The following is a 25,751-nucleotide window of genomic DNA, read 5'->3' as shown; positions in this document are numbered from 1 at the left end:
CTATTCTTTTTTGTCTGGTGGCTTAAAAGACAAACATGGAGGCGTGAAGGTTCCAGCCACACGGCAGGGCTCTAATCGTGCTGCTATTCTGGGTGAGTGCTGCTCTCAGCACAAACTGCCCAGCTGATCAAGGGAAATTAGTGCACATTAAGAAACTGCTTCTCTCCAATCAATAAATGTGCTGTGGAAACCTAGACAGTGGACGGCTACAGGAGCAACGTCTGCGAGGGCCAGGGGAGCAGTGGATACAGTTTTCACAGCTCACGTCTTAATGACGGAAGGAGCTGCTTCTAACAATTAGTGCATGGATGATGAATGCTCCCTCAAGGTTGCCTAAAAGATGCGACCACTGCATGCTGCGCTGCTGGTGTTACTGCTGAGCCGTGAGCTACAACTGACACGTTACAGCCAATGATGCATGTGGTCAGGCCGAAAACTGACAGCCTCGTACCAGGAGAGCAAAGCATCAGAAAAAATAAGAGACACTGAGTGTAGAATGAAGCATGTCATCCAGGGATGTAGCTATAGGTTACATAAGTCTCATCAGATGTATAACTCAAAGCTTCTGAGCCCAATGCAAAATCTATATTCGCTTCATGGCTTCCGTTGATGTCTTATTATGGGGCTCCCTTAGGCACCATGGCCCCAGTGCAGCTTCTACTGCTGCACTCCTTATAGTTATGCCCCTGAGTTTTACCCATTGCAGTATTATAAATGGCACTTGATAGTTGCGTAGCAGTCTAACAGATTTTCCATTGGATTTTACAATCTGATGTTTTAGTAATAAGGTATTCAAAGCTTTCCTAGTAAAATATATTCATTATTCCCAATAAGGGAATGAATCACATGTCTGTATCAGTATTTCTGCAACAGTAGATATGCAAGGAAGCTGGACATATTACACAGGTACCCTCTCCTACACAGACCGAGATATATGAATAAGGCTATCATAAACCGCACAAATCTCCTAGAAAATTGATAGCTCACACAAAATATACTAAACAATATAAACTTTATTATTAATTCATGTGAAGTTCATAAAAACACACATATGACTTTCAAGACATACAAACAGATTTTGGCAGGTGACATAGGCAGACCACAGAGATCACCCGGACAGGGATAAATAGTAAAAAGAAGCACGGTACATTTAGTCAGCGGTCCAACCATAAAGTGCAGTTACTACAAAGTGCATAATGCCACGGATACAATATCCAATGAATAAATATGCAGCAGCAATCAGGGTATGTATTAAGGTGCAAGAATACTAGGGCGATGTATACATGTAAACACTCCAACAACTGAACGGCTGCTACCTACATACGTACAAAGTGGGGGCAACAGTGCCTAACCAGCTTCTCAAAGGAAATCACAGGCTAATGCCCAGTATACCTTAAGTCCAGGGACAGCGTGGTCCTCCTCCTTCCCCAACGCAAGTTTCGCGTTCGCTTGATCACGGGGCCCCGTGATCAAGCGAACGCGAAACGTGCGTTGGGGAAGGAGGAGGACCACGCTGTCCCTGGACTTAAGGTATACTGGGCATTAGCCTGTGATTTCCTTTGAGAAGCTGGTTAGGCACTGTTGCCCCCACTTTGTACGTATGTAGGTAGCAGCCGTTCAGTTGTTGGAGTGTTTACATGTATACATCGCCCTAGTATTCTTGCACCTTAATACATACCCTGATTGCTGCTGCATATTTATTCATTGGATATTGTATCCGTGGCATTATGCACTTTGTAGTAACTGCACTTTATGGTTGGACCGCTGACTAAATGTACCGTGCTTCTTTTTACTATTTATCCCTGTCCGGGTGATCTCTGTGGTCTGCCTATGTCACCTGCCAAAATCTGTTTGTATGTCTTGAAAGTCATATGTGTGTTTTTATGAACTTCACATGAATTAATAATAAAGTTTATATTGTTTAGTATATTTTGTGTGAGCTATCAATTTTCTAGGAGATTTATATTACACAGGTACTATACATAGGTAATTCTGTAAAATGAGGAGCTTAGGGAAAAGAGCATATGTATATTTTATCCCAATGCCATTGATAAGGTTTTGTCTCTGGTACTACCATTCTGACCATGTAACCTCAGTGCTTTGTCCCCACTATGTAGGTTCTGACACATGGGCATCTGAGCAGGTTCCTGCAGTAGTTTACACAACTACCAGTAAGGACTGTCAGAGAAGACCTGCCAGAACAGGGCCAATATTATAGGAAAATTCTGCGAAGTCTTTCCATATTCTGACAGCAGTTTCTAAGTTACGGGTAACAGATGTTACTAAACAACATTAATGTTCGCTAGGACAAGGTATTTTGGTGCCGTAGGCAGAGAAGGTAATTGGTTACCCCCCACTCACCCCCCAAAAAAACAAAAAAAAAACACAACAACACTAAATCTCCAAGACAACCTAGCTATAACGCTATTACACATTACCAATAATACCAGTATAAGAGGGATACATAATACTGCTATACAGTGACTGAATAATACCACCATACTGAGAGGCTGCGTGCACACTACGGAATTGCCGCGTATAACCCGCAGCGTATTCCGTCACTCGTCCCCGCACGCGGCGGCGCGCTTTTCCGCCGGTGCCATAGACACTGTTCTGTGCACGGGCGGATTACGCGTTCCGTCGAAAGAATTGACATGTCAATTCTTTCGACGGAACGCGTAATCCGCCCGTGCATAGAATAGTGTCTATGGCACCGGCGGAAAAGCGCGCCGCCGCGTGCGGTGACGAGCGACGGAATACGCCGTGGGTTATACGCGGCAATTCCGTAGTGTGCACGCAGCCTTACTGAGTAAATACCGTATATAAAGACCACCTTACCCATAAAACCTCTATACATGGAACACATAGTACTGCCAGATCATGACGACTTCTTGAATCTGCAGAATCTGTCAATACCATTAGGGTCTTTGCTCGCCTATAGGTAAATAGGTGTCTCTTATTAGAAGGTAGTCCCCCCCCCCCTGTAGGTGTCCAGATGCCCCCTTAGGTAGTAGGTTGTGCCTCCAGTAAGTAAATGCCCCACACTGAGCATTCTCCCCCCTGTAGGTTGACAGGACCTCCGTTGATTAAATATATATATATATATATATATATATATATATATATATATATTGCTTCTGCAGAGTGAAGTCAGGGATGGGGCACAGAGGTCCTGCAGATCTTGTAGGTGAGGGCAGCACTGAGTAGCAATTGTGCCCTCTGGCACAGAGTTAGCAGTGCGTGGGTAAGTAGATGCCTACCCTGGCTACCCTTTGTCTCAGTCCTGCCTGTACAGCACCTTGCAATTCTGTTCATGGACCAAAAATTATAGAAATTAAAAGAGCCATATGTCTTTTCCATACAGGAGAGCTTAGGATATCCCCTGAGTACATAGGTGGCATACAAAACAAGGGATATTAGTATATTAGCAAGGCGATGTTCATACTGGTACTAGTAGTGACGTCACTTGACTCCCGGGAAATAATTTTTTGAACTGCAAACATCAACGTAACATAGTGCGGAGTAGTGCCACCGGCCGGGGCACCTCCAGCGGGGGTTACATCCACCACCCTGTTGTAAATCATTGGTACTAAGCATTTCAGAAGGATCTACAATCGGCATAGATACTGGATCTACAGCAAATAGTGGAAACTACGAACAACGTTGTGAAAGAGGACAATCAGGTAACTAACATAATCTATTTCCCAACTGGATCTTGTGCATGCTATAATACACCATTACATACCTAGGATTGCCTAACATTGCGCTTACTGTCAATTTTACTATTTTTAGATGTTCATACTTTATTTTGTGGCAGACTGAAACCTATTTCTCTGTATACACATACATTGGCAGTATGACAGGCTACCTTATTCTATACAGTAAAAACAATGCCAATGTGTATGCCAACCCTTACCTGCCTGCTATGTATCTTAGGCTGGATGAATGGAGTCCTATGTATATATTTAACATATGTACTGTCTTGTATGATGACCTCATGGTTGGTGTTTACGGGGCCCTCCCAAATACCTGGTAAATGATAGTTATGAGGTAAATAGGCATGTCTCATCTTGTACAAAAACTGACTTTTTTCACAGATACAGCACATATGAGAGATGGTTAGTCAGTGGTAGAATCAGCTGGTTTATGGTATAGATCCAGAGAATTCAGTAGATGGCTAAAGAAATAAATACCTTGCATAAACAACGTGAAACTATTCACTAGTCACTGTTAAATCTAATGACCTGAAAAATAAAAATACCAAGAATTCTATTTGACCCGCTGGCACCGTCTAATCGCTGCTAATCGGCTGCTATAACAAAAAAAAAGCTTGTATAAAATGTATGAAAGAGAAAACCCCTTTTCTGCAGAGATTAGTCCCTGCTGAGTGGTCAGGCTTCTTCGTGGTGTGATATTAAATCTGTTCTGTGCCAATAAGATGCCCCCTCCCCTCTCACAGCAGCCAGTCTTGGAGACAGAAAGAAACTGCAGCTGCATTCCCCTCTTCTCCCTGACTTCTACATAGATATATTCCCATAATATCTGCAGGAAGGGGCTGACCACTGCTGTGGAGCATGTTCCTCTAAGATATTACAGTCTTTCATGTAGTCACATGTAGCTGAGAGTTATAAAGCAATAACAATGATAATGTCAGGATTGCAGGGAAATGGTGGGGAATGATCAGTCTCTTGAAGCACAGTTCACTTTGTGTTTTATGAGGAGAAATGAAACTGGACCAGGGAAATTACTAGTTGGGTCATATAGTTTCTGTATATCATTTACTAATATGCTATAATTATTATTTTTATGAGAGAAAATACTATTTAGTAATTTTTGTACCTATAGGGGATGTTTTACATATAGGGGTGTTAGTAACCAAAGTGGGTCTGGTGTGACCGAGGCTATACTAGCTGACATGTTTGTGGACACATTTTTGTATATATTGTACATGAGGGGTTGTCCAGCGAAAAGTTTTTTCAAATAAATCAAGTTTTATAGATTTGTAATTTACTTCTATTTAAAAATCTCAAGTCTTCCAGTACTTATCAGCTGTTGTATGTCCTGCAGGAAGTGGTGTCTCTGTGACAGGGACACAGGATTGGGGATTTACTACTGCTCTGGACAGTTCCTGACATAGACAGAGGTGGCAGCAGAGAGCACTGTGTCAGTGCTCCAGATTAGTGGGGGCTCCAGAGGTCGGACCCTTACCATTACTATGAGATGGAAATATCCCTTTATTCCCTGTATACTTTGCCTTAAGCTCTATTCTCTATTACTTATTACAGTATCCATAATCCCATCCACTACAGATAAAGAGAACAGGTGATATTAACCTCCTGTTTGGTATTGCTTAATAGGGGTTTCTCAGTAATAAATGACCCAAGTATCTATATGAGTCTATTATGAATAGAGCACAAGGAGCAGCTGCTCAAGACAAAGCCAACGCTGTACTGCAGCTGAAACACAAATGTCACATCCTTTTCATCAAGGCAGGAAAAATATGGTCACTAACCGCAACAGGCCTCCAAGTGCTGCTGCGCCACTTCACATACATGTGCGTGCATGATGGGAATACACATGAAATTACATCGAGAGATAATGTGTGCAGACAATAGCTACAAGGGCGAGGCGCCACACAATATCCACTTACTGTACTTGTGCTTACCTCCGGATGAACTCACATACACGACAAGTAGGCATAGCCTTAGTCATTATAGATTTACCATTGAAACGAGAGGCAAGCCCCATGAAGAACACATATACTGCTTGCAGGCTTAAACATATATATATATATATATATATATATATATATATATATATATATATATATATATAATTTCGTTTTTATTGTTTTCTAGTACTTGGTCCTGAATTGCCTTTTTTGAGATATATATATATATAATTGATGGGACTGATGTATACATAGTGGATACATTCATGGGCTGCACTAATACTGATTTATAGCATACTCCATCATTGATCATATAGATTTTTACTTATCAATATTACATAATAATGAGATCATTGTCAAACACTGTCACAGTTTGGTTATTTTTAGAGCTTCTATATTACTCTCTGAGGAGGAAAATAGTCTGTGCTGAGTAAGTGAGAAACAGAATAGTGGTAGACAGTGGTAGTCCCAGATAAACCTTTATTAAGGTGTACAATATATAGCTTTATATACAGTAAAGGTTCTAGAAACACAATAGAATCTTGGTCCTGCTGGTCCAGTTGCCACTTGCTCACCTACATTAGCCAACCATACCAAAGAAGTATCATGGGTCTGCTGGCACATGTTGGCTATGTAATCTCCATCACTTATAGGAATTAGATCAATGTACATGATCCTGATTGTGAATTGAATCTTATTCCTATATTATTTTCCCACAAAACCCTTGTATGACATACCAACTGGTGAATGTAGCTGGCTGTTTCTGTGTCTCCCATTCATATAATGGAGAATTACTGCTCATGCTCAACCACTTCTCGAAGAAGATTGGGTTCCAAGATCTTTAGACTAGCGGCTCCACAAGTGCTCAGGTCCTGCCGGCCAATTTGATGGTCTATCTATTTATTATTAAAAAGAATAAAATTAATAATGATTGGTCACAAGGAGCGTAATGGACTGCACAATATCCATGATGCCTTTAGTGCCAGTCTAAAAGGATTAGAGCCTCATTTCAGTTGTTACTTAGAGTGGTTATATAAGGGTAGGGTGGATGTTATAATGCACCTGTAGTAATATGAGAATATGTACAAGCCAATAAATTGAGTAAAGCCTAAAAAAACGTATTTAACCAACAATCCAAACTTCTTAATACTTATTCATCATGGTCACCTATGTCCTCTTCTTCTCCCATAGTTATACCAACCTCGTTGTTTCCAGTGATTTCAAAGATCAAGTAAATAATCCAGAAGTAAAAGTCAGAGGGTCCAACGTTGTCATCAACCAAGTGATCAATAAGATGCGGCTCTTCATACAGGTATGGAACTTGTAGATATTCCTGTTGTTCTGGATTACTATAGAACATCCTATCTACCCATCTCTACCTACATGCATATAGAATCCAACTTCTTTAGACCAAGACAAAACCTTTTTGGCCAATATATTCAGATTTTTTGGACCTAGAGGAAGTAATCATGTTAAAGGGGTTATCCAGCCTTAGAAATGCATGGCTGCATTCTTAAGACAAAACAGCACTCTTGTCCTGGCTGCTTCTCTCTGGTGTACGCCTGCTGTATTCCCCACTGGCCTGATGGGTGGGCGGGGGGGGCACTGAGGCGGGGAGGAGGTGTTGCCTCCTCCTGCGCCTTAGTTATCATAAATCATGATCTAAATCTACACCTGCTGAAAGCGTGCACCTCTTGGTGAATCCGGGCAGGAAAAGGGGTCGGGACCTAACTTAAAAGCGGCGTACAAAATCTTGATAAATCCCCTCTTTGTGTTTCTACCATTTTCTGTCTTTAGTTCACTGTAACTTTCCTTACGTCCATTAAATTATAAACAATCCCATCAAATCAAAGTTGTCCAACTAACAATCTTGGTAATTGGACTACTATTAATAGAGTGGAAGCATTCCTAATTTAGCCGAGCCATTTACTGCATGCAAGACCACACAACCAGCTATGTATGTGGAAGAAGAACGATCAGTGCTTTCCCCTCCTTTGTGCACTAAGGTGTATCTTATGATAGGAAAGCAGTAAATGGTTACAGAGAGCTCCATTCCAGATGCACAGCAGGGAGCCCTCCATCCGCAGATTACGGCACCCAGGCTGCAGTGCTCATCCTCATCTTCCCTTCATCCTCAGAAAAGGCATAACAAGTCTCTCCATATATATTCGTTACAAGTCTAATAGTATTGTGAGAGGAGATCGTCTGAAAATGGATGTGGGTAAATAAAAAAGCTAAATATTGGAAATCTAATGCTTTTCAGGGACTCTTATCGACATTGGTATATTGTACAAAGCAAAGTGCAGTTCAGGGATTGATCACATGGTTTCATGGTTCCATATCATTTACTGACATTTTGTAGAATGAAGTCACAATATTGCAGCCGGATTGTGGCCCATGCCTTAAAGGATCTGATGCATCTGGAGCTCCTGCGAGCAACTTATTGATCTGTGCATCAGAAAATAGATTGCCGCATCCATGTCCATTAAAGAAAATCTCAGGTGGTCTCAGTGCTCATTTTTTCAGGGGCCTCCTATTCGGCAAAGGAGAGGGTGTCTGGTGCACCTAAAAGCCATAGGCCCTGTTCACACTGAGCAAGAACGTCGGAATTCACTCAAAGCAGCACACTGAGCACGGCAGGTTTCTGCGGCGGAGCACTCTGCCACGGAATTCCGACGTTCTTGCTCAGTGTGAACGGGGCCATAGTAAGTAAACGGTACACCACAAAAATGAAACTTTCACAGCATGGATGTATTAAAGACTATGGGGGAGATTTATCAAACATGGTGTAAAGTAAAACTGTCTCAGTTGCCCCTAGCAACCAATCAGATTCCACCTTACATTACTCACAGACTCTTTGGAAAATGAAAAGTGGCATCTGACTGGTTGCTAGGGGCAACTGAGCCAGTTTCACTTTACACCATGTTGGATACATTTCCCCCTCTGAGTACAGACTCCCCTCGCTGTATTAAAAGGATTTTTAGATGAGGGAGCAATATTGTAGGCCAGCCTGTGCTGCCAGACTACATAAGAGCTGTGCCCAGAACCAATTTTATTTTATTTTTAAATCTAATGGCCAGTACCTTACTAACTACACTAAGCCCTATACTTGCTCTTTCTCTGCTCGAGGAGCTCTCGATGTCAGCTAACAAATCCCAAGTGAATCAAGCATCAGGTCTATATACACCCAGGTCACCAACATGGCTGTGGCCTAGCAGAATGTGCCAGTCCGTTCCCCACATGTCGCTGATTAAAGCCGCCAAACGTACAGGAAGGAGACTATCATTATAACTTGATCACCACACTATGCTTAGTCGAGTATCAAAGACTTTTGAGTACCCCGATATTCGATTAGTGAGCTTGAACGAACATGTTCACTCATCACTGGTGAACCTTCTAACTAAAAGGGTGTATTGAAATCGGACTGTATTTAAACAGCAGGTTGAGTTTGGAGGTTTTCAAGATCGTACATGAAGGATCTGTATGTATTTCTGTTAATTGAATCATTCCTATGTCAGAAGGATGTCACCGGGAAAGCAAACTGCAGACTGTCCTGTAACAATCCCATACACATCTTATAGTACTTTGTAAAAGCAGTCTATACTTTGTGAACACATGCCAGGACACCCACAAGGGACTATTCAGCTAAGTGAACCTTGTCACAGGATTTGTACATAATACTGCTCCCTAATATATGAATATTTACATTTGAATATATTATCCACCTTGAAATTAGATGGAAGAGGTCTTGCACTTGCTGCATAGGACTGTTCTTCCCCTCTGCCCTCCTCTAAGAGAGGGAGTATCAGAGCCACCCATATTGCAGCGTTGTGGCACTGGGGGGGGGGGGGGGGGTGCTGGTTTTACTGCCGATCAGCTAGTATGATGGTGTGGTAGCTGAGTGGGTCTAGGGTCACTTGGGCACTTGTCACGGTTGCCTGGAGCAGTATAGGACTCACCCCGGACAGTTTGGCACGGCCAACAGGAAACGTTTAACCCAAGTGTAGATGTGTGTAGATGTGGGTGTGCAAGAATAGGCCAGACTCCGAAACTTAAAAAATGCAACAGTTTACTGGCAAAAACTTGGCCACAATACAGTTCAATACAATACAGGACTTGGAGTTGTTCAGGTGCTTGCGATTGAGATAGAGATAAGGTACTGTATCAGTTCTGTATCCCCTGACTTGCACAGACTCCCAATTCAAGTCTATAGGGTTGTTCGGGTCTCATAGACACAGTGTAGGTCCAGTAGTGCACAGTAGTGGCCGTCTTGTTCTGTTGATCTGAACACACTCAGACCCTGACTGTTAAAGATTTGACATGTTAAAGTTTTTCTGAGTGGCAGGTACGCTTTAGGTTTTGACAACCCCTTAAAATGTACTAAGCGGTAAAGCTATTTTTGATACTGCCCTGAAATTCTTCTATGGGGAAAACAGAGACGATCTTGGTTCTTTTGAAAAAACTATAAGATGCTCCCCCCACCTATCATGAGGCCCTTCTGTCACCTAGGTTTAGACCCCCTATGTCTTTATATAATCATACCTTTCTAAAACCAGTATTATCTAGAGCGACACATCGTCTAGTGATTAAAAGTAATGGCCTGAACAGTTTGGGGAATTACTAATTCTTACATTCTGTGGTGTAGAGGCCACGTCAGGCCGCTGACTGCAGCGCTACAGATTGTGGGGACTGGGAGCCCGAGGACCCTTTCACATGTTCATTAATTCCCTGGGAAGGATTAGACAGAATACTGATTAATTCCTTGGTGTTTTCCTTCCTAACACTCTAAATAGCGCAGGTCGTTTGATCATAATTTATATAAGGATCTTCAGAAACATCAAAGCCTCGAAAATACCAGTAAGTTTCCGTGTTGATTTTCACTCCGCTAATATGTTTCCAATGTACCGTATATGAATTTCTAATATTTTTTATTCCTGCCCAGTATTGATTCAGCTGGCTCTATGTAATAGCACATTGCTGGAACATCTGTACTGAATCGTGACGTTGAACTAGTTCCATGTATAAAGGATGATCCTGTCCTACAATAAGACTGTAAGATCTTTTAGACGGGTTTTCCTGCAGATGTTCATAAGCTGCACTGGATTGAGTTATACTGGGAAATGTGTTCATTAATTGTTCGCTCGCCTCTGATATTTGCTAGCTGGGACTCTTTGAAGTGACACAGATGTAGTGGTGCTGAGGATGTGACTGTCTCTAGCCAATAACTATATGACATGCTGTCATCAAGTAAAGGGGTGGGAGATCGTTCTTTTCCTTGTTAGAGAAAATCATTAATATTAATGTGATTATTATTTATATTGTTTCTGAGTATGTGATAAACTATTGTCTGTATAAGGCTGTTCAACACTTTTTCCTTTGCAGACTCCATCCCTAATTTTCTGTTGCCGCCAAGTTAGTGGCTGAAGACTAGCCTCTAGGACATCTTTTATATGTCGCATACAAACGGAAGAGGGGTTTCTGCTTCCCTTATATCCCTATAGCACACCTTCAGAAGCAGCAGGGAGGATATTATAGAGCAGCACTGCTCAGTCTAAGCTGTGAATCAAGCACAGGGATAAGATGCAACACTTTCAGCAGCATCTCTTTGTGTCTCTGCCTCTCACTCTGCAACTTTCATGTCCTCAGACCTTTAGCCATAGACTTCTGTGGCCAGCATGTAACTTATCCCTCAGTGAGCTGATCCATCTAAAGTAGAATTTTTAGCTGTTTTTCAGAGTGAATGATAGATTTAAGAGGGAGGGAATGAGGTGGAAAGTAGTTTGATAAGTGGGGACATTTTCCTGTAATAAATAATAATTTTGGGCACCCTCTAAAGGAGTTGGTGAAAAGTTGCATCACACACCTCTGATCACATGTGTCTAGATCAATTAGACCCTTGCCTGAGGTAATACTGGCCTCTGACTGCAGATGCACCATATAAAACAAGGTTGCCCATTTATTCGAATGTGCACATACATTACCCCTGCAGCTTGGGAATGTGTGGGTTGCCACAACATGCAGCTGGCAGTTTCTATTTTTATTAACGACATTGCAAAAACTTAGAGTAAGGGTATTATTACATCAACAGATATCTGACAGATTCTTAAAGCCAAAGTCAGGAATGTACTATAAAGGGAGAACACCTGGGCAAGGCTTCACGGCCATAGGGCCACTTAGCCCTGCCTACATTGGCTTGCGTAGGCCCACCCCTCCTTGGCTTCATCGCCGTCTAGGCCCTGCACCTCGGTGGCCATTGGAATGGTCCTGCCTAGAGGTCTAGGCCCCACCTCTATAGGTCAACCCATTCCAGTGGCCACTGAGGGGCAGGGCCTAGAGGGTGATGATGCCACAGAGGGGCAGGGCCTACGGAGTCTATGTGGGCAGGGCTAAGTGGTGCTACAACTGTGAAGCCCCGCCCAGGTGGCACAAACAATCCACCAACAATAAAAAGCATTTTTTACAGGACCAAGCACCAAGAAATCTATATTAAAGTAAGGTATGAAAACAGAATTTAGGCTTCACAGCTGTGTAGAGAAGTCCTCATACAGAGAGGGGCTGACAATATCACTTTAAATCATGATTCAAATCTATGCCTGCTGGAAGCAGGTGTAGATTTGGTACGCAGGGAGTAGGGATGGGTGCACGGTGGGCAGGATTCAGTAAGAGGTCTTTTGCATACAGTTGTATACAGCCTAATTTAATACTGGTGTACAAGTACACTGGTCTTAAAAGGGTTATCCAGCGCTACAAAAACATGGCCACTTTTCCCCCTCTCTTGTCTCTAGTTCAGGTGCGGTTTGCAATTTAGCTCCCTTTACTTCAATGGAACTGAGTCCCAAACCCCACCCAATCTGGAGACGAGAGGGGAAAAAGTGGCCATGTTTTTGTAGCGCTGGATAACCCGCTGTGTCCCCTGATGTGTTAGAAGCAGGAAAAGTAAATTGCTATGATGAAAAGGTGTCTGAGTCTGATCATGTACCGATTAGTTTATCCCTGATCACGAGGAAATTCATTTATTGGATTATTTTAGTAAATAAGGCCTTATGGGGATGTTTTATCTAACAGAATAATAGAAAAGATAATACTGTCAGCAGAATCTCTCTGGAAATCTGTCATTTCTCACCATGGAAGTAGAAATTTACATTACTTTGCAGTTGCACATGATTTGCAAAAAAAAAAAAAATGTTAAAGATGTTAAGATGGAGCATTTGGTAGATACATGACATCCAGCAGATCAGTCCAGAATGTTTCCTTGTATCATTTTAAGTCACAGGAGGTACAAACAACATACAAAGGATAAACCTCATATTAAGCAATAAATTCTAGGCGATAAAATGCTGGATTCCAAAAGCAAAGAATAGTAACCCGAGACTTCAGCAACATTCATGCAGGAAGATAATGGTCAAGGTCTTCTATCTTCAAAACACAAGAACAATTGTACAAATTCTTCTCTTTCTATTAACATGTAGCACAGTGTATACATTTACTGTGTATTCATTAGATGTAACCATCTTAGTACCTTCACCTCATTTATTGTAAAAAGAAGTCCATTGTGTTCCTATGAGCCTTTCCTTTAAGGCATTCTTACTCCCTGGTGACCTCTCGTACAATTCCCTCTTTTATGATTTAGTAATATACACTCTGACTTATTTAAACCCTTAGTAAAGCTATACTGGCTAAAGTCTATACACCCCACCCTTAGCTGTATGAATGTTGAAATGATAACAGGAACTCCTGATCCACCCTCCATTATCATCTATTGTGTTGCCTATTACTTACTTTCACCTTTCGGAGGAAAGAGCAGCCTTGAATGTGAACCTATGTGTAGGTGGAGAACTGTTGTATAGTATCTATACTGTATTCCCGAGGCAGAACTAGTCCGGATTTGGATTTTTCCAGTTAAACAATGAGGAATAATACCCGGTGTGTCATCATATAGTGTGCCTGGATCCACAGACTGTAAATGTTTCCATAAATTTACCTACACGCTTCAAGAATTTCTTTTATTTCTGCAGCGGTGAAGGGAATTACATTTAATGCATTAAAAGCTTTCACATTGAAAATTACGGCTGCATACAATGGTGTGAAATACTGTTAGGGACCCGGAGTGTTGCCAGCGTTTTCTGTAATATCATATGATTGAAATGCAAATGCGGAGAGTAAAAATGGTCGTTTATAAAGATATATGATAGCAGTGGTGATGTGACAAGCCCAGGGGATCCAGTGATGTAGTGTCCAGTCCTTGTTAAAGAGACGTCCGTGAAAAATGTTTATTAAGGTCTTGTATTGCCCCCCAAAAGTTATACAAATCCCCAAGATACACTTATTACGGGAAATGCTTATAAATGCTTTTTTCCCTGCACTTACTACTGCATCAAGGCTTCACTTCCTGGATAACATGGTGATGTCACTTCCTGGATAAAATGGTGATGTCACGACCCGACTCCCAGAGCTGTGCGGGCTGTGGCTGCTGGAGAGGATGATGGCAGGGGGACACTGAGGGACACAGGGCACTGGAGGGACACTGAGCATCCCTCTGCCATCATCCTCTCCAGCAGCCACAGCACGCACAGCTCTGGGAGTCGGGTTGTGACATCACCATGTTATCCAGGAAGTGACATCACCATGTTATCCAGGAAGTGACATCACCATGTTATCCAGGAAGTGAAGCCTTGATGCAGTAGTAAGTGCAGGGAAAAAAAGCACTTTATAAGCATTTACCGTAATAAGTGTATTTTGGGGATTTGTATAACTCTAGGGGGGCAATACAATATTTAAAAAAAATCAGGACTTCTCCTTTAACCAAGCAATCTGGTGATCCAACCAAGTCCGGTAACTGATACATATTACTACTATGATAATAAAAGATGGATGGAGACTTATAGACCATTCATGCTCCATTGAGAATTCAGGGAAGAAGAATATTCCAAGCAGATCACGGGTGCCACCTTTTGGATACCATTCCCTTCAAGCCAACTTTTATGCTCCTTTTAAGAAGCTTCTGTACATGACCAGGAATAAGCCAAGCCAAAACTTTCCAAAAAGGAGTAACCCATCTGTAGACTGATATTTCGGGGTACTTGCCCCCTTCTCAGTACATAATAGGGTGCTGGTTGGCTGCAATAGGGCTCATGCATGGAACTCACAGATGCTTAGAATAATTTTCCGTCTGCACCCAAATGTTTATGAGAATGGAACCATGACAGGTACACTTCAAAGGGTATTCCAAGACTTGATGAGCTAAGGTTAGGTTTGGACATTACAACTGGTATAAGAAAGCTATACAGATTTGTAAATGACTTATATTTAAAAATCTCAAGCCTTTCAGTACTTATCAGCTGCTGTATGTTCTACAGAAAGTAGTGTTATTTTTCCAGTCTGACACAGTGCTCTCTGCTGCCACCTCTGTCCATGACAGGAACTGTCCAGAGCAGCAGCAAAACCCAATAGAAAACCTCTTCTGCTCTGGAAAGTCCCTGTCATGGACAAAGGTGGCAGCAGAGAGCACTGTGTCACACTGGAAAGAATACACCACTTCCTGCATGACATACAGCAGCTGATAAGTACTAGAAGGCTTGAGATTTTTCTGACACCAATAAATTAGCATTTAGCATGATGCATTTTATTATATTGGTTGACAGAATATTATGTGAGTTTGTGATTTCCAGGAAGCGTTTACACTTTACTTGAGGTTTCCTTTAATCAGTTTAGTGAGTTCAAGTATACAGAGATCCACCCGTGCTTCATTCCATTTTGGGGTGGGAAAGGGAGGGGAGAGATGGGGATGGTATATATACACTAGGGATCCTTGAGCTGAGAATAGAACAGTAGATCCTTAACAATACAGCACTAACAAGCCTCACAAATAAACACATATGACATTTTAGTATTTCATTCTCATCCCAGCCCCAGCAGCTGCACTTTGTACAGACACCTGTGTCTCTGTGTAGGGGTCAGGCAGGCGGAATACACCAATGAGGTACAATGCAGCCTAAAAATGGAACTTTCCTCTGATTCACTACTGTCAGTAAGCCATGCTAGTTTATACAACTATGCAAAAGTTTGTACGCACCTTGTCACATCACATATTAACTTGTCTAGGATTTGACAGGTTGTCTACAGGCTTGTCTGGGAAATGCCGTTACAACAACCTGCGAAGGAAGATCCTTAAAGGGGTTGTCCAGAGAAAATCTTTTTCTTTCAAATCAACTGGTGTCGGAAAATTATATAGATTTGTCATTTACTTCTATTAAAAAATATCAAGTCTTCCCATACTTATCAGCTGCTGTATGTCCTACAGGAAATGTTTTATTTTCAGTCTGACGCGGTGCTCTCTGCTAACATCTCTGGCCGAGACAGGAAGTGTCAAGATCAGGAGAGGTTTTCTATGGGAATTCCCATAGAAAACCTCTCCTTCTTTAGACAGTTCCTGTGTCGCAAAGATTTCGGCAGAGAGCACCGCGTCAGACTGAAAATAAACCATTTCCTGCATTACATACAGCAGCTAATAAGTATGGGAGGACTTGAGATTTTTTTAAAAGAAGTAAATTACAAATCTATATAACATTTTTACAGCAGTTGATTTGAAAGAAAAATATTTTTTCGCTGGATAACCCCTTTAAGGCTGTGTTTTCAAAATGGAAAATGGGGCACATTATATTTATGATATTTTGAGGAAAAATTACAACCAAATTTTACATTACCTTTGAAGTAATTCTAGATTCTTGTTGTCCCCACAGGAGGCCCTTTATGGCCCATGCTACTTCACACAGGTCCACACCCACTTCTTAGTTCCCATCTTCTGTATGACGACTTCTTCCCTGATCTCAAATGTGCTGAATAATTGCCCAGTAGGCTATCTCCCTCTACTACTGTCAATTGGGCCTGCTATCAAGACCCCACAGTTTAGGCCATGGCATAGGTCAGCCTAACTCCTTAGTCATGTCCTGTAATCTACAGATCCATAATCTACAGTTTCCATACTCCAGTCAGTGCACATTGATGTCTATTGCGCTATTCACATGATCAGTAAATTACAATGATGCAAACCCATCCTTAAAAAAAGGACATGTCCTACTGCGGTCCCAGATTTTTTTGCAGATTCTATCATAGAAATCAATGGGATCCGCTATTTTCCACGTATTTCCGTAAAAAAAAATAAGGATGAATCATACGGATGCATTACGGATGCCCAATCCATAATTTTTAGTGGATTGTACAGTAGATAGCAGGAGGCCTAAGCCTACATGCACATGTCTGTAGGGCTGTCCATAGCTGCGGACCCGTGGCTACTGACAGCCTTATATGTCTGTATCCATAGCAATCCACAAAGCACGGACAGATTCATTGGTGAATGGTGACACGGACGTGTGAACAGGACCATTCAAATGAATGGGTCCGTAATTGTGAACAGATATTTTGAATGTAGCTTAAATCTCCAGACCACTCTATAGGTCTGCAGGGCGACCAGCAAGAAACCCTGTCAGTGAACACTAGTGTGCTGTGGGGAGTTCTGATGTGGGCGCGCACGGACGTGCCCGCAACGGAACTCTGCGGCTGCAAAGATCATCCGGCCGGTACTGCTGTACCGGCCGGGATGATCCTTTCAGAGACCGGCCGTTCCGTGACCCAGCCGGGTCTCTTACATAATGTAAACATAGCCTAAATATGTAAAATGGTGCAGTTCATGCACCCTAAAGTGTTTGTGTGGCTTTCTAGTACAAAGCCATAGGGACTGGTGCCTCCGTGCACTCTGTGTACATGGCCGTCTGCCATATGCACGATCCCCTACTCTATTACAGTGCAGATTTATTCAGGTTAAAAAAGCAAGGTGAGGAATTCAAATGTAACCTCGCCCAAAATGTGCTAGCCGCAAAGGAAGACTAATATAACACAAACAGCTAAGGAAAATATCTGCAAGAGGATAACAGAGAGACATAGCCTCCCTTATAGATGGCGTGTCTGTATTAAAGGGCCTTAACATAGCTGCAAAAACCTGCTAATACTACGCTGGTTTAACACATGGCAGCTTTTTGGAAAACTGCCATTGCAGTTTTTGAGCCAAAACCAGAAATGGATTCAAAGTAATAGGTAAAATAAAGGAAGCGTGGATATGTCTCCTACCTGCTGGATCCACGCCTTGCTTTATCTCAAGTCTCCCAGTACTTATCAGCTGCTGTATGTCCTGAAGTGGTGTTCTTTCCAGGTATTCTTTCTTTCTCTGTTGCCACCTCTGTCCAGAGCAGGAGAGGTTTTCTATTGGAATCTACTACTGCTCTGGAAAGTTTCTGACACAAACAAAGGTGGCAGCAGAGAGCACTGTGCCACACTATAGGGAATACACTTACACTATGCACATTTCCTGCAGGCCATACAACAGCTGATAAGTACTGGGAGGCTGTAGTTTTTTTTTAAGTAGAAGTAACTTACAAATGTTTATAAATTGATTTTAAAATTATTTTCCTTCACAGTATGGCTAGGTTTACCTATGGCTAGGTTTTTGGACGTTTGACAGCCATCTTTCGGGATGTCGGGCATTTTGAGGCCAAATAACGTCCATTATTTTGAAATCACGAATGTCATTGCAAAATATTGCCATTATTTGGCCTCAAAATGACAGATTTCCAAAAGGACAGTGGTCAAATAGCCAAAAAAAGACTGTATGTAAACTCAGCTTACCCCTTTAAAGAGCATGTACCACCAGGTACATCCTCTTTAATCTGAACCCACTGATCGAACGGCGCCGGCACGGGGAAGACGGTGACATGGTCCATTTTTCTGTACCTGGTTGTACATCCTCTTTAAGATACTAGCTGTCTAACAGTTAAAAACAACTCTTGGTGAAATATGCAAAGCAATGAAAACTCCAACAAAGAAGTCTAATCTCCGAACAATTCCAAAAAGCCTTTAGGGTGTATTTACCCAGGGTGGTAGTGTGTTGTGCAGCCATGCTAGGGTGTTTGTCATAAACTGTAAGTGCCAAAAAGGGAACAGATGAACAAAAAAAAAACAGCCATTTTTTGCTGTCATTATATGCTGTGTGCACTGCCGGATGATTTCCCATTGACTGGAAATGTAGTGCATGATTATACTGAACATACGTTTGTGTTTTTACCTCAAAATTACAGCTGTATTTTAGAATTATTTTACTGTCTGTGTGTAGTGTCCCGATACAGGTGGTCTACTAAGTTTTATGTCGCCCAGGTAAAGGTAACTCACACAAGGGGATGAAGCAGCTTTTTTGCATTTTCACCTATTGGGGTCTCACTTCCCCTAAACTGTACTGTCAGAGCACAGATGGAAGTGAAGGGTAAACTAGGCCACTGTATGCTTTCTGTTTTGACCAATCACAGGTGCAGGTGCTTCACATGGTTCTTAACCAACTACACTTCTTCTTTCTCCTCTCTCTTGCACAGCCCCCCCAATAGGAGGTTAGATCGGTCACCCCTATATAAGCCCAGTCAGTTCCTGGTGAGAGGTATTTGGTTTTTAGTCTTTTGTCAGTAGTAGTGAAGTGGAGGGACTAAGACACAACCAAGTGAGACTACAGATTTTCTTATAAGAGAGACTTTCATTGAGTTGTACTGCTAAACCCACAGAAGGGGTAACTGTCTTCTAGGGTCCACCTTGTCCATGCCAGGGATCATTCTAAAGTTGTTAGGACAGTCTAAAGAAGGTACAGGACTCATCCTCAGTAAGACAAAGTGCAGCAAGCCGAAGTATTTTACTGGTTCCGCACAGCTATCCTGGGAGGTCTTGGGAAGTCTGCTATGTCTAGTTGTAAAGGCCTGGGGCTCGTATCACCCAACCTTCCACTCTCTAAACTCTATATATTTATACGTGAGAACAAGCATTCTTCTCCTTCACTACTATTCTCCACACTGATGCCGGCAGAGTACATTACTACCTTGGACAAGGCCCCCAAGATGGTCCGTGTACCTTATCTGAACAAGCTTCACTTCTACTTCTATCTCTACTCTTCAGTCACTACCTCGCGCACTACAGTCACCTGCACCTGTCACGTTCTGAGTGCTGTTACTTGTATTGAACAGAAATTTGCCAGTAAAAGTCACCTATGGCTAAGTGCTGGACTCTGTACTAGTTTTGTTGCTGCACCTGCACCCAAACCAAGTGCTAAACCTTCAATGTCCGGAGATGGGTAATGAGCCCACCTGCTGCAGAACACCCTCAGCACGCCAGGCCACGTGCACATAGCCTTAGACCTCATTCACATTTCAGTTAAAACATACGGATGCGTTATACTGATATTTTACAATTTGTTCTATTCGTTTTCTGTGATATTGCAGAAATACGAATATAAAAAAAGAAAGGGAATAAATATGCTAGCTATACAAAAACAGAACATGTGGCAATGGTGGCACTTATCTTCCCTGTGCCCGCTTCTCAGGGAATCTAATGTATCTAGGGCTGCCATACAGCCACCGCAGAGGTCTGTGCCTGCTCTGGGCTCCAGTAGGTTTCCACCATAATCTCCACCTCTTTGCAGGTGTAAATCATGGTAAATCAGGCGGTAAATCTCCTCTTGTCTATTAACCCTTTATAGGCCTACAAACCTAAAACGTTTAGCTGTTCTTTGCTCTGAGGTTCTAACATCTACCAGATGCTTTAATATGTAAGTATATAAGGAAAGAAATATTTCGAATGTGATCAAAGGATCTTTTTAACCCCTTGCATTTATCACATGTGATATACAGTAGTAATAGTCTAGACATGTGATCTATGTAGTATTAGTCGAAGCATGGCAGACCATGGACCTCACGTGCTGAGTGCTAGCGGTGACACCAACAAATCACTTTGCCTTTGCAGGGGTAATGAACTAGATCTTTGCCCTGAACACATCAAAGCCTAGCCACATCTCTGAGTTCAGGCAGTATAACGGATCCTATTCTTCTTTTATGACTCCTTGTACTGCACAACACCTGCGTTACTTTTACTATCCCTTTATTTAAAGTGACGGATCTCTGCTTGCACTTCATTAGTGTTGGAATCCCTAGGTAGACATGGAACGTCTGCTCCCCACACCTGTCCCGCTGATCTGCCCTCCCTCCGCACTGCTCAGTATATATTTCTAGACCCTCCTTATAACTTACTGCGTTCTATATATCTTCTCTTTATAATTCAGCGTGTGTGACTATGTCTCAGCTCTGCATATCTCATTATATTGCTGCCTCTATAGTCTCTCTGGAGTAAATCATCTTTCTTCGCATTGTAACTACTGCTTCTGCCCTACGGTTATACTGCATATTGCGCGGTTGTTTCTGTTTTTCCATATGGACAGATTCTCAGAATTGGGAAACTCTACATGACGTTGCTTCGGGAACCTAAGAGCGAACCCTTACTTCTAATTTAGAGAATTGCATCTACAGCAATTGTCTCATATACATCAATAAATAGAATTCTTTCCATTATAAGCATGACCATTCCAATAAGAGAAAAGAGAGAGTGAAGGCGAATCAGATATCCTGCAGCTACCCCGCAGCTTATCGGCAGACATAGGTTGCTTGTCCATAAGCAGACGCTATTCTCCTGACAGGTCTACAGAACAACAGTGGGGAATTTGTTTGCCCCTGGTAATAGAGAGAGAAATTCTGAGAAGTGAAGTATATTAGGTTTTGAAGAAATATCATCCACACGCTTGCGGTGCAGAATTTAAATCCACAGGATGTCAATGTATGTTGTAGATATTCTGCAGATTTAGTGCACTTTTTTCCCGTTAAAGGGGTATTCCCATCTCTGCTTAGAAGCATTCAGCAACCCGATAGAATATGAAGAGAGTGCAGGTTATGGAGGCCACTCAGGCACAGTGAGTGCTCCATTCATTGCAGGGACAATTATATCCCCATCCTCTGAATCAGTGGGGTCCCAACATTTGGATCCTCATCGATCACCCTGTTATCCGTTATCCTATGAATAGGGGCTAACAAGCTAAGATCTAACCAGCATCAAACATTCATCAACACTTAGAAATCTTTCTTGTTGGCTGTGCACGCTGTCCCCTGTCCAACAAGTCTGTTGCCCTGGGGTCACCTTTGTTTCTGTTCTGTCATTCAAACTGCATATCCAGGCCCTTACCACCTCTTGCCACCTACACCTTAAAGGGAAACTATCAGCAGGTTAAAGTATCTAAGCTGCCGATATCTCGCTATAGTGCACAGGGGCCTGGGGAGGAGATAAGTTTGTCTGTTTCCTCCCTGGTTCCACGCGCTGCAGCTTCAGAGCGGCCCGTCTGAGCTGACAAGCCGCTCCGCCAATCACTGGCCACTTTGGTCCCTGACAGTGATTGGCTGAGCTCTGACGGGCCACTCTAAAGCTGCAGCTCGCAAGGCTAGGGAGGAAACAGAGCGCAGGAGGAGACCGGAACGTGGACAGGTGATATAAACTCTTTGGGCAAAAGCTGCACAGACATCGATAACTAAGTCTGTGCAGCCCTTGCTAAATGATTATTGGGCTCGTTTACAGTATTGATTAGGCCCTGTAATAGGACACTAAGCTACAACAGTATTCCTGCTGCCACGCACTGTGACCAGCTGCCCTCTCACCTATTGTCTCCCACCCCTCCCCTTGTAGACTGTAAGCCCTCAGGTGCAGGGTCCTCTCTCCTTACGTACCTGTCTGTGATTTACTTTATTTATGTTGTTTTTTTAATTTGATGTCACATTCTGTATAATAACCCCTATTATATGTATAGCACTCTTGTATCAAGGGCACTTCAAAAATAAATAATAAGTAAAAGTTATAGCCGCAATCTCCCACACGATCTTCGTAGCATGAAGTGATCCATTTTACAGTATAATGGAGGGTATTGTAGAGCTGGCATGTTATATGTGACCCAGGTATGTGCTCAGGGGTAGTGCTGTTCTTCTGTGTTCCATTCTTCATTGTCATTATCCAACACTCCTGTTGTACAGTAGGTATGTTCACACTGGTGCACACGAGGTAACATACCACAGGCGGAGAAACTAATAGGATCGCTTTACTGCTTGACAATAATATATATTTTTTCTTACTTCAAAACCAATAACAGAGTTTAGGTTTCAAATAGGTAATGTCAAAGGTATTTTAAATCCATTTTCACCAACAGTAAACAATGGTGTATATATATATATATATATATATATATATATATATATATATATATATATATTTATTTATTTTTTTTTTCCTATAACAATTATTGCTGAGTATTTGAGTAGTTGACACTCAGTATGACAGCTATTTCTGTTTGCTTTCCCCAGGGGTTCTCACCCAGCTTTCCTAGACTTTAGAACATAGCTATAGGGGATGCAGAGATAGTATCTGGATTCTGGTGCCTGAGGCAGTCATATGTTCCATATGAGGGACTTTTGTAACAGGCAAGGCACTACCTAGAAAAAATATTTAGCAAAAAGTAATAAGAATATATCATATAGTATAGAGTGCTCAACCCAAAATGACATGGAAAAATTCTGAAACCAAAAACTCTAGAGAAGTTATGTCATATAAATGGGTGGCACTTCTGAATAAATAGAATAGATAATTGCAAACTGTGAAAAAAAATATACTTTATTGGTACTACAAGTGGAACAAAGAAGATGAAATCACTTTGTGTATTTAAAGTGATTTTATCTTGTTGGTTCCACTTGTAGTCTTTCTGTACCAATAAAGTATATTTTTCACTGTTTGCAAATGTTCCATATGAGAAATAAAAAGGAAAGGATCAAAGAACAATATTGCTTAATAGAGTTGTACATGTACAGTGTTCTAATGTCAGATGTTTATTAGAGGCAAGTCGCAAGTTCTTGAGTGCCCTAACAAGTTAAACACATATAGGGGGAGATTTATCAAACATGGTGTACAGTGAAACTGGCTCAGTTGCCCCTAGCAAGCAATTAGATTCCACTTTTCATTTTCCAAAGAGTCTGTGAGGAATGAAAAGTGGAATCTGAGTGGTTGCTGTCAGGATCATGCAGTAACCTGGTGTGAACTGGGCCTGGTTTTTGCATTTATGTGACACACCCAACTGATTCTCTGCATCTGGCAATGCAGGGGTTAACCAGGGCCCTGCAAAGACCTGATTACTGCAGCTGACCGGGCTTCTTGACTGGCTTGTTCCTCTGCCTGTCTGGAGACTGGGAGATCAGAGTGTCGGTCCAATGAGGATCCGGACCGGGCTCTTGGTCAGCATAAAACTAAGCTGAAGGAGTCTCTCAGCGCTGGCTATTAGGTTAATACCCTGGTCCCAGCTCCCCTGTGTCTATTTCTGCGATTCCCTTCCTAACTCCCTCTGCTTGCTTGACTTGTTATCCGACCTCCCGCCTGACCTTTGACTATCCCATTGTTTGCTGACTTGGTACTGCGCTGTTCGTTTGGTTCTGACTTGGCTTGTTTACTATCTGATATTGTGTTTGTCTGTCTCGTTTTGTGTTCCACATACTCAGTATAGTGTCTTGTCCTGCTCATACCTCCCTGTCCTGGCAGTTGCTAGGGGCAACTGAGCCAGTTGCTAAAAAAACAATGTATTATGCCTAACGAGCATTAAAACAAAAACCTTATATGTATAAGATAAATGAAGAATACAAAATATGTTCTTTTGCCTTCAAGGAATTCTTTATTCAGAGATAAACTGTGTAATGTAATGTAACAGGAATTAAAGGAACATGAAGGAGACAATCCCTGTCATGCACTGCCCCCTCAGGGTGTGTTAGGCATTGCACTGCGTATTGCTTTAGCCTGGGGGGTGTTCCTTTACACTCATACTTATGGAATATTCTCTCCTGTAGCAGGAAAAGGTCACAAACTTTGCAGCTTTTGATGTTCAACGTTAGTAACCCGTTTTATTTAAATTCAATGTTCATTACGAACTAATTTTGATATGGCTTTTATGTGGCTGATGCGCTATATCCCCACAGGCCATGACAGTCTGATGGGCAGAATATGTTAGGAAATTAGTAATGAACCTGGCATAGAACATATATGTAGGCTGACACATTTTCTTTATTCTGTCCTTTTGTACTTTGTACGATTCATATAATGTCCAAGGACAGGCTGTAAATGAAGGCTTTTCTTTTCCTTTAGTCATGGTGACCTATATTTTATAGCTCAGTCAGGCTTACTGAATCTGGTGAACATGGAGAATTAACTGTATTTTATAAATTGCTTTTCCATGTCAGTGTAACCCATGAATAAAGTAATGAAGAAAGCAGACCTTAAATGCCGCCAGAAAACAGAGGCACCGAACAAACAGTGTTATATCACAGCACAGAGCTACAAATTATAAGACCGATGGAGAAAATTTACAAATGCACATGACAGACTCCGCTTTCAGGATATCCTCTGTAAGAAGGCGAGGCATGGTGGTTCTTAGCATTGAATATCTGAGTTTGATGAAAGTAGCATGATATATCTACTTTTAGTACCAACCATTAGTGTATTTTTTGTTCCCTAGCAACCACATGGCTCCCTGCCCCGGTGACCACCATTTGAGTATTGAGAATTGGCCCAATTCGGCCGATTATCGCTCCGTGGAAAAGAGACAACGATCAGCCAATGACACGATCATCAACTGATCGTTGTCTCTATTCCACGGAGCAATAATTCATGGAGCGTTTATTTAGGTTCAAACCTAAAATCATCGGGCACCGACCGCGCATCGCTGCGTGGAATAGCGATGTGCGGTCGGTGCCCAATGATTTCAAAAGCACCATACTTTACCTATCATGTTGCAGGGCTTCTCCTGCGCTCCTTCTTCCTCCCAGCGCACAGCAGCAGCTTCGGAGCAGCCTGTCTTAGCTGACAGACCGCTCAGCCAATCACTGGCCAGGACCGCCGCGGCTGGAAGGAAGAAGGAGTGCAGGAGAAGCCCTGCAATATGTTTAGGTAAGTATGGTGTTTAAAACAAGATCGGCGCTCGTTTACATTATTGATCGGGCCCCCATCGGCCCGTGGATTAGGACCCTAAGTCCTTTAACATACTTGAAGGTTTCGATCACCCCCCCCCCTTTTCTCTTTTTTCCTGCAGACTATACAGATTGAAATCCTTGAGTCTTTCCTGAGATGTTTTATGCCTCATACCCGCCACCAT

General features: G+C 42.1%; 1 protein-coding gene across 2 annotated transcripts in view; it reads left to right on the top strand.

The window, feature by feature from the left end:
• LOC138795873 (glypican-5-like) overlaps window positions 1–25,751 on the top strand; it is a 172,883-nt gene that overhangs the window by 79,242 nt on the left and 67,890 nt on the right. For both annotated transcript variants that reach the window (XM_069975547.1, XM_069975546.1), the window contains one exon: window positions 6,863–6,983. In XM_069975547.1, the coding sequence (XP_069831648.1) occupies window positions 6,863–6,983 (121 nt within the window). The remainder of the gene's footprint in view (window positions 1–6,862; window positions 6,984–25,751) is intronic.

The sequence above is a fragment of the Dendropsophus ebraccatus genome, chromosome 6, assembly GCF_027789765.1.
Source record: "Dendropsophus ebraccatus isolate aDenEbr1 chromosome 6, aDenEbr1.pat, whole genome shotgun sequence".
Classification (NCBI taxonomy): Eukaryota; Metazoa; Chordata; class Amphibia; order Anura; family Hylidae; genus Dendropsophus; species Dendropsophus ebraccatus.
Note: the sequence above shows the minus strand (reverse complement) of the source record. Positions and strands in the feature narration are given on the sequence as shown.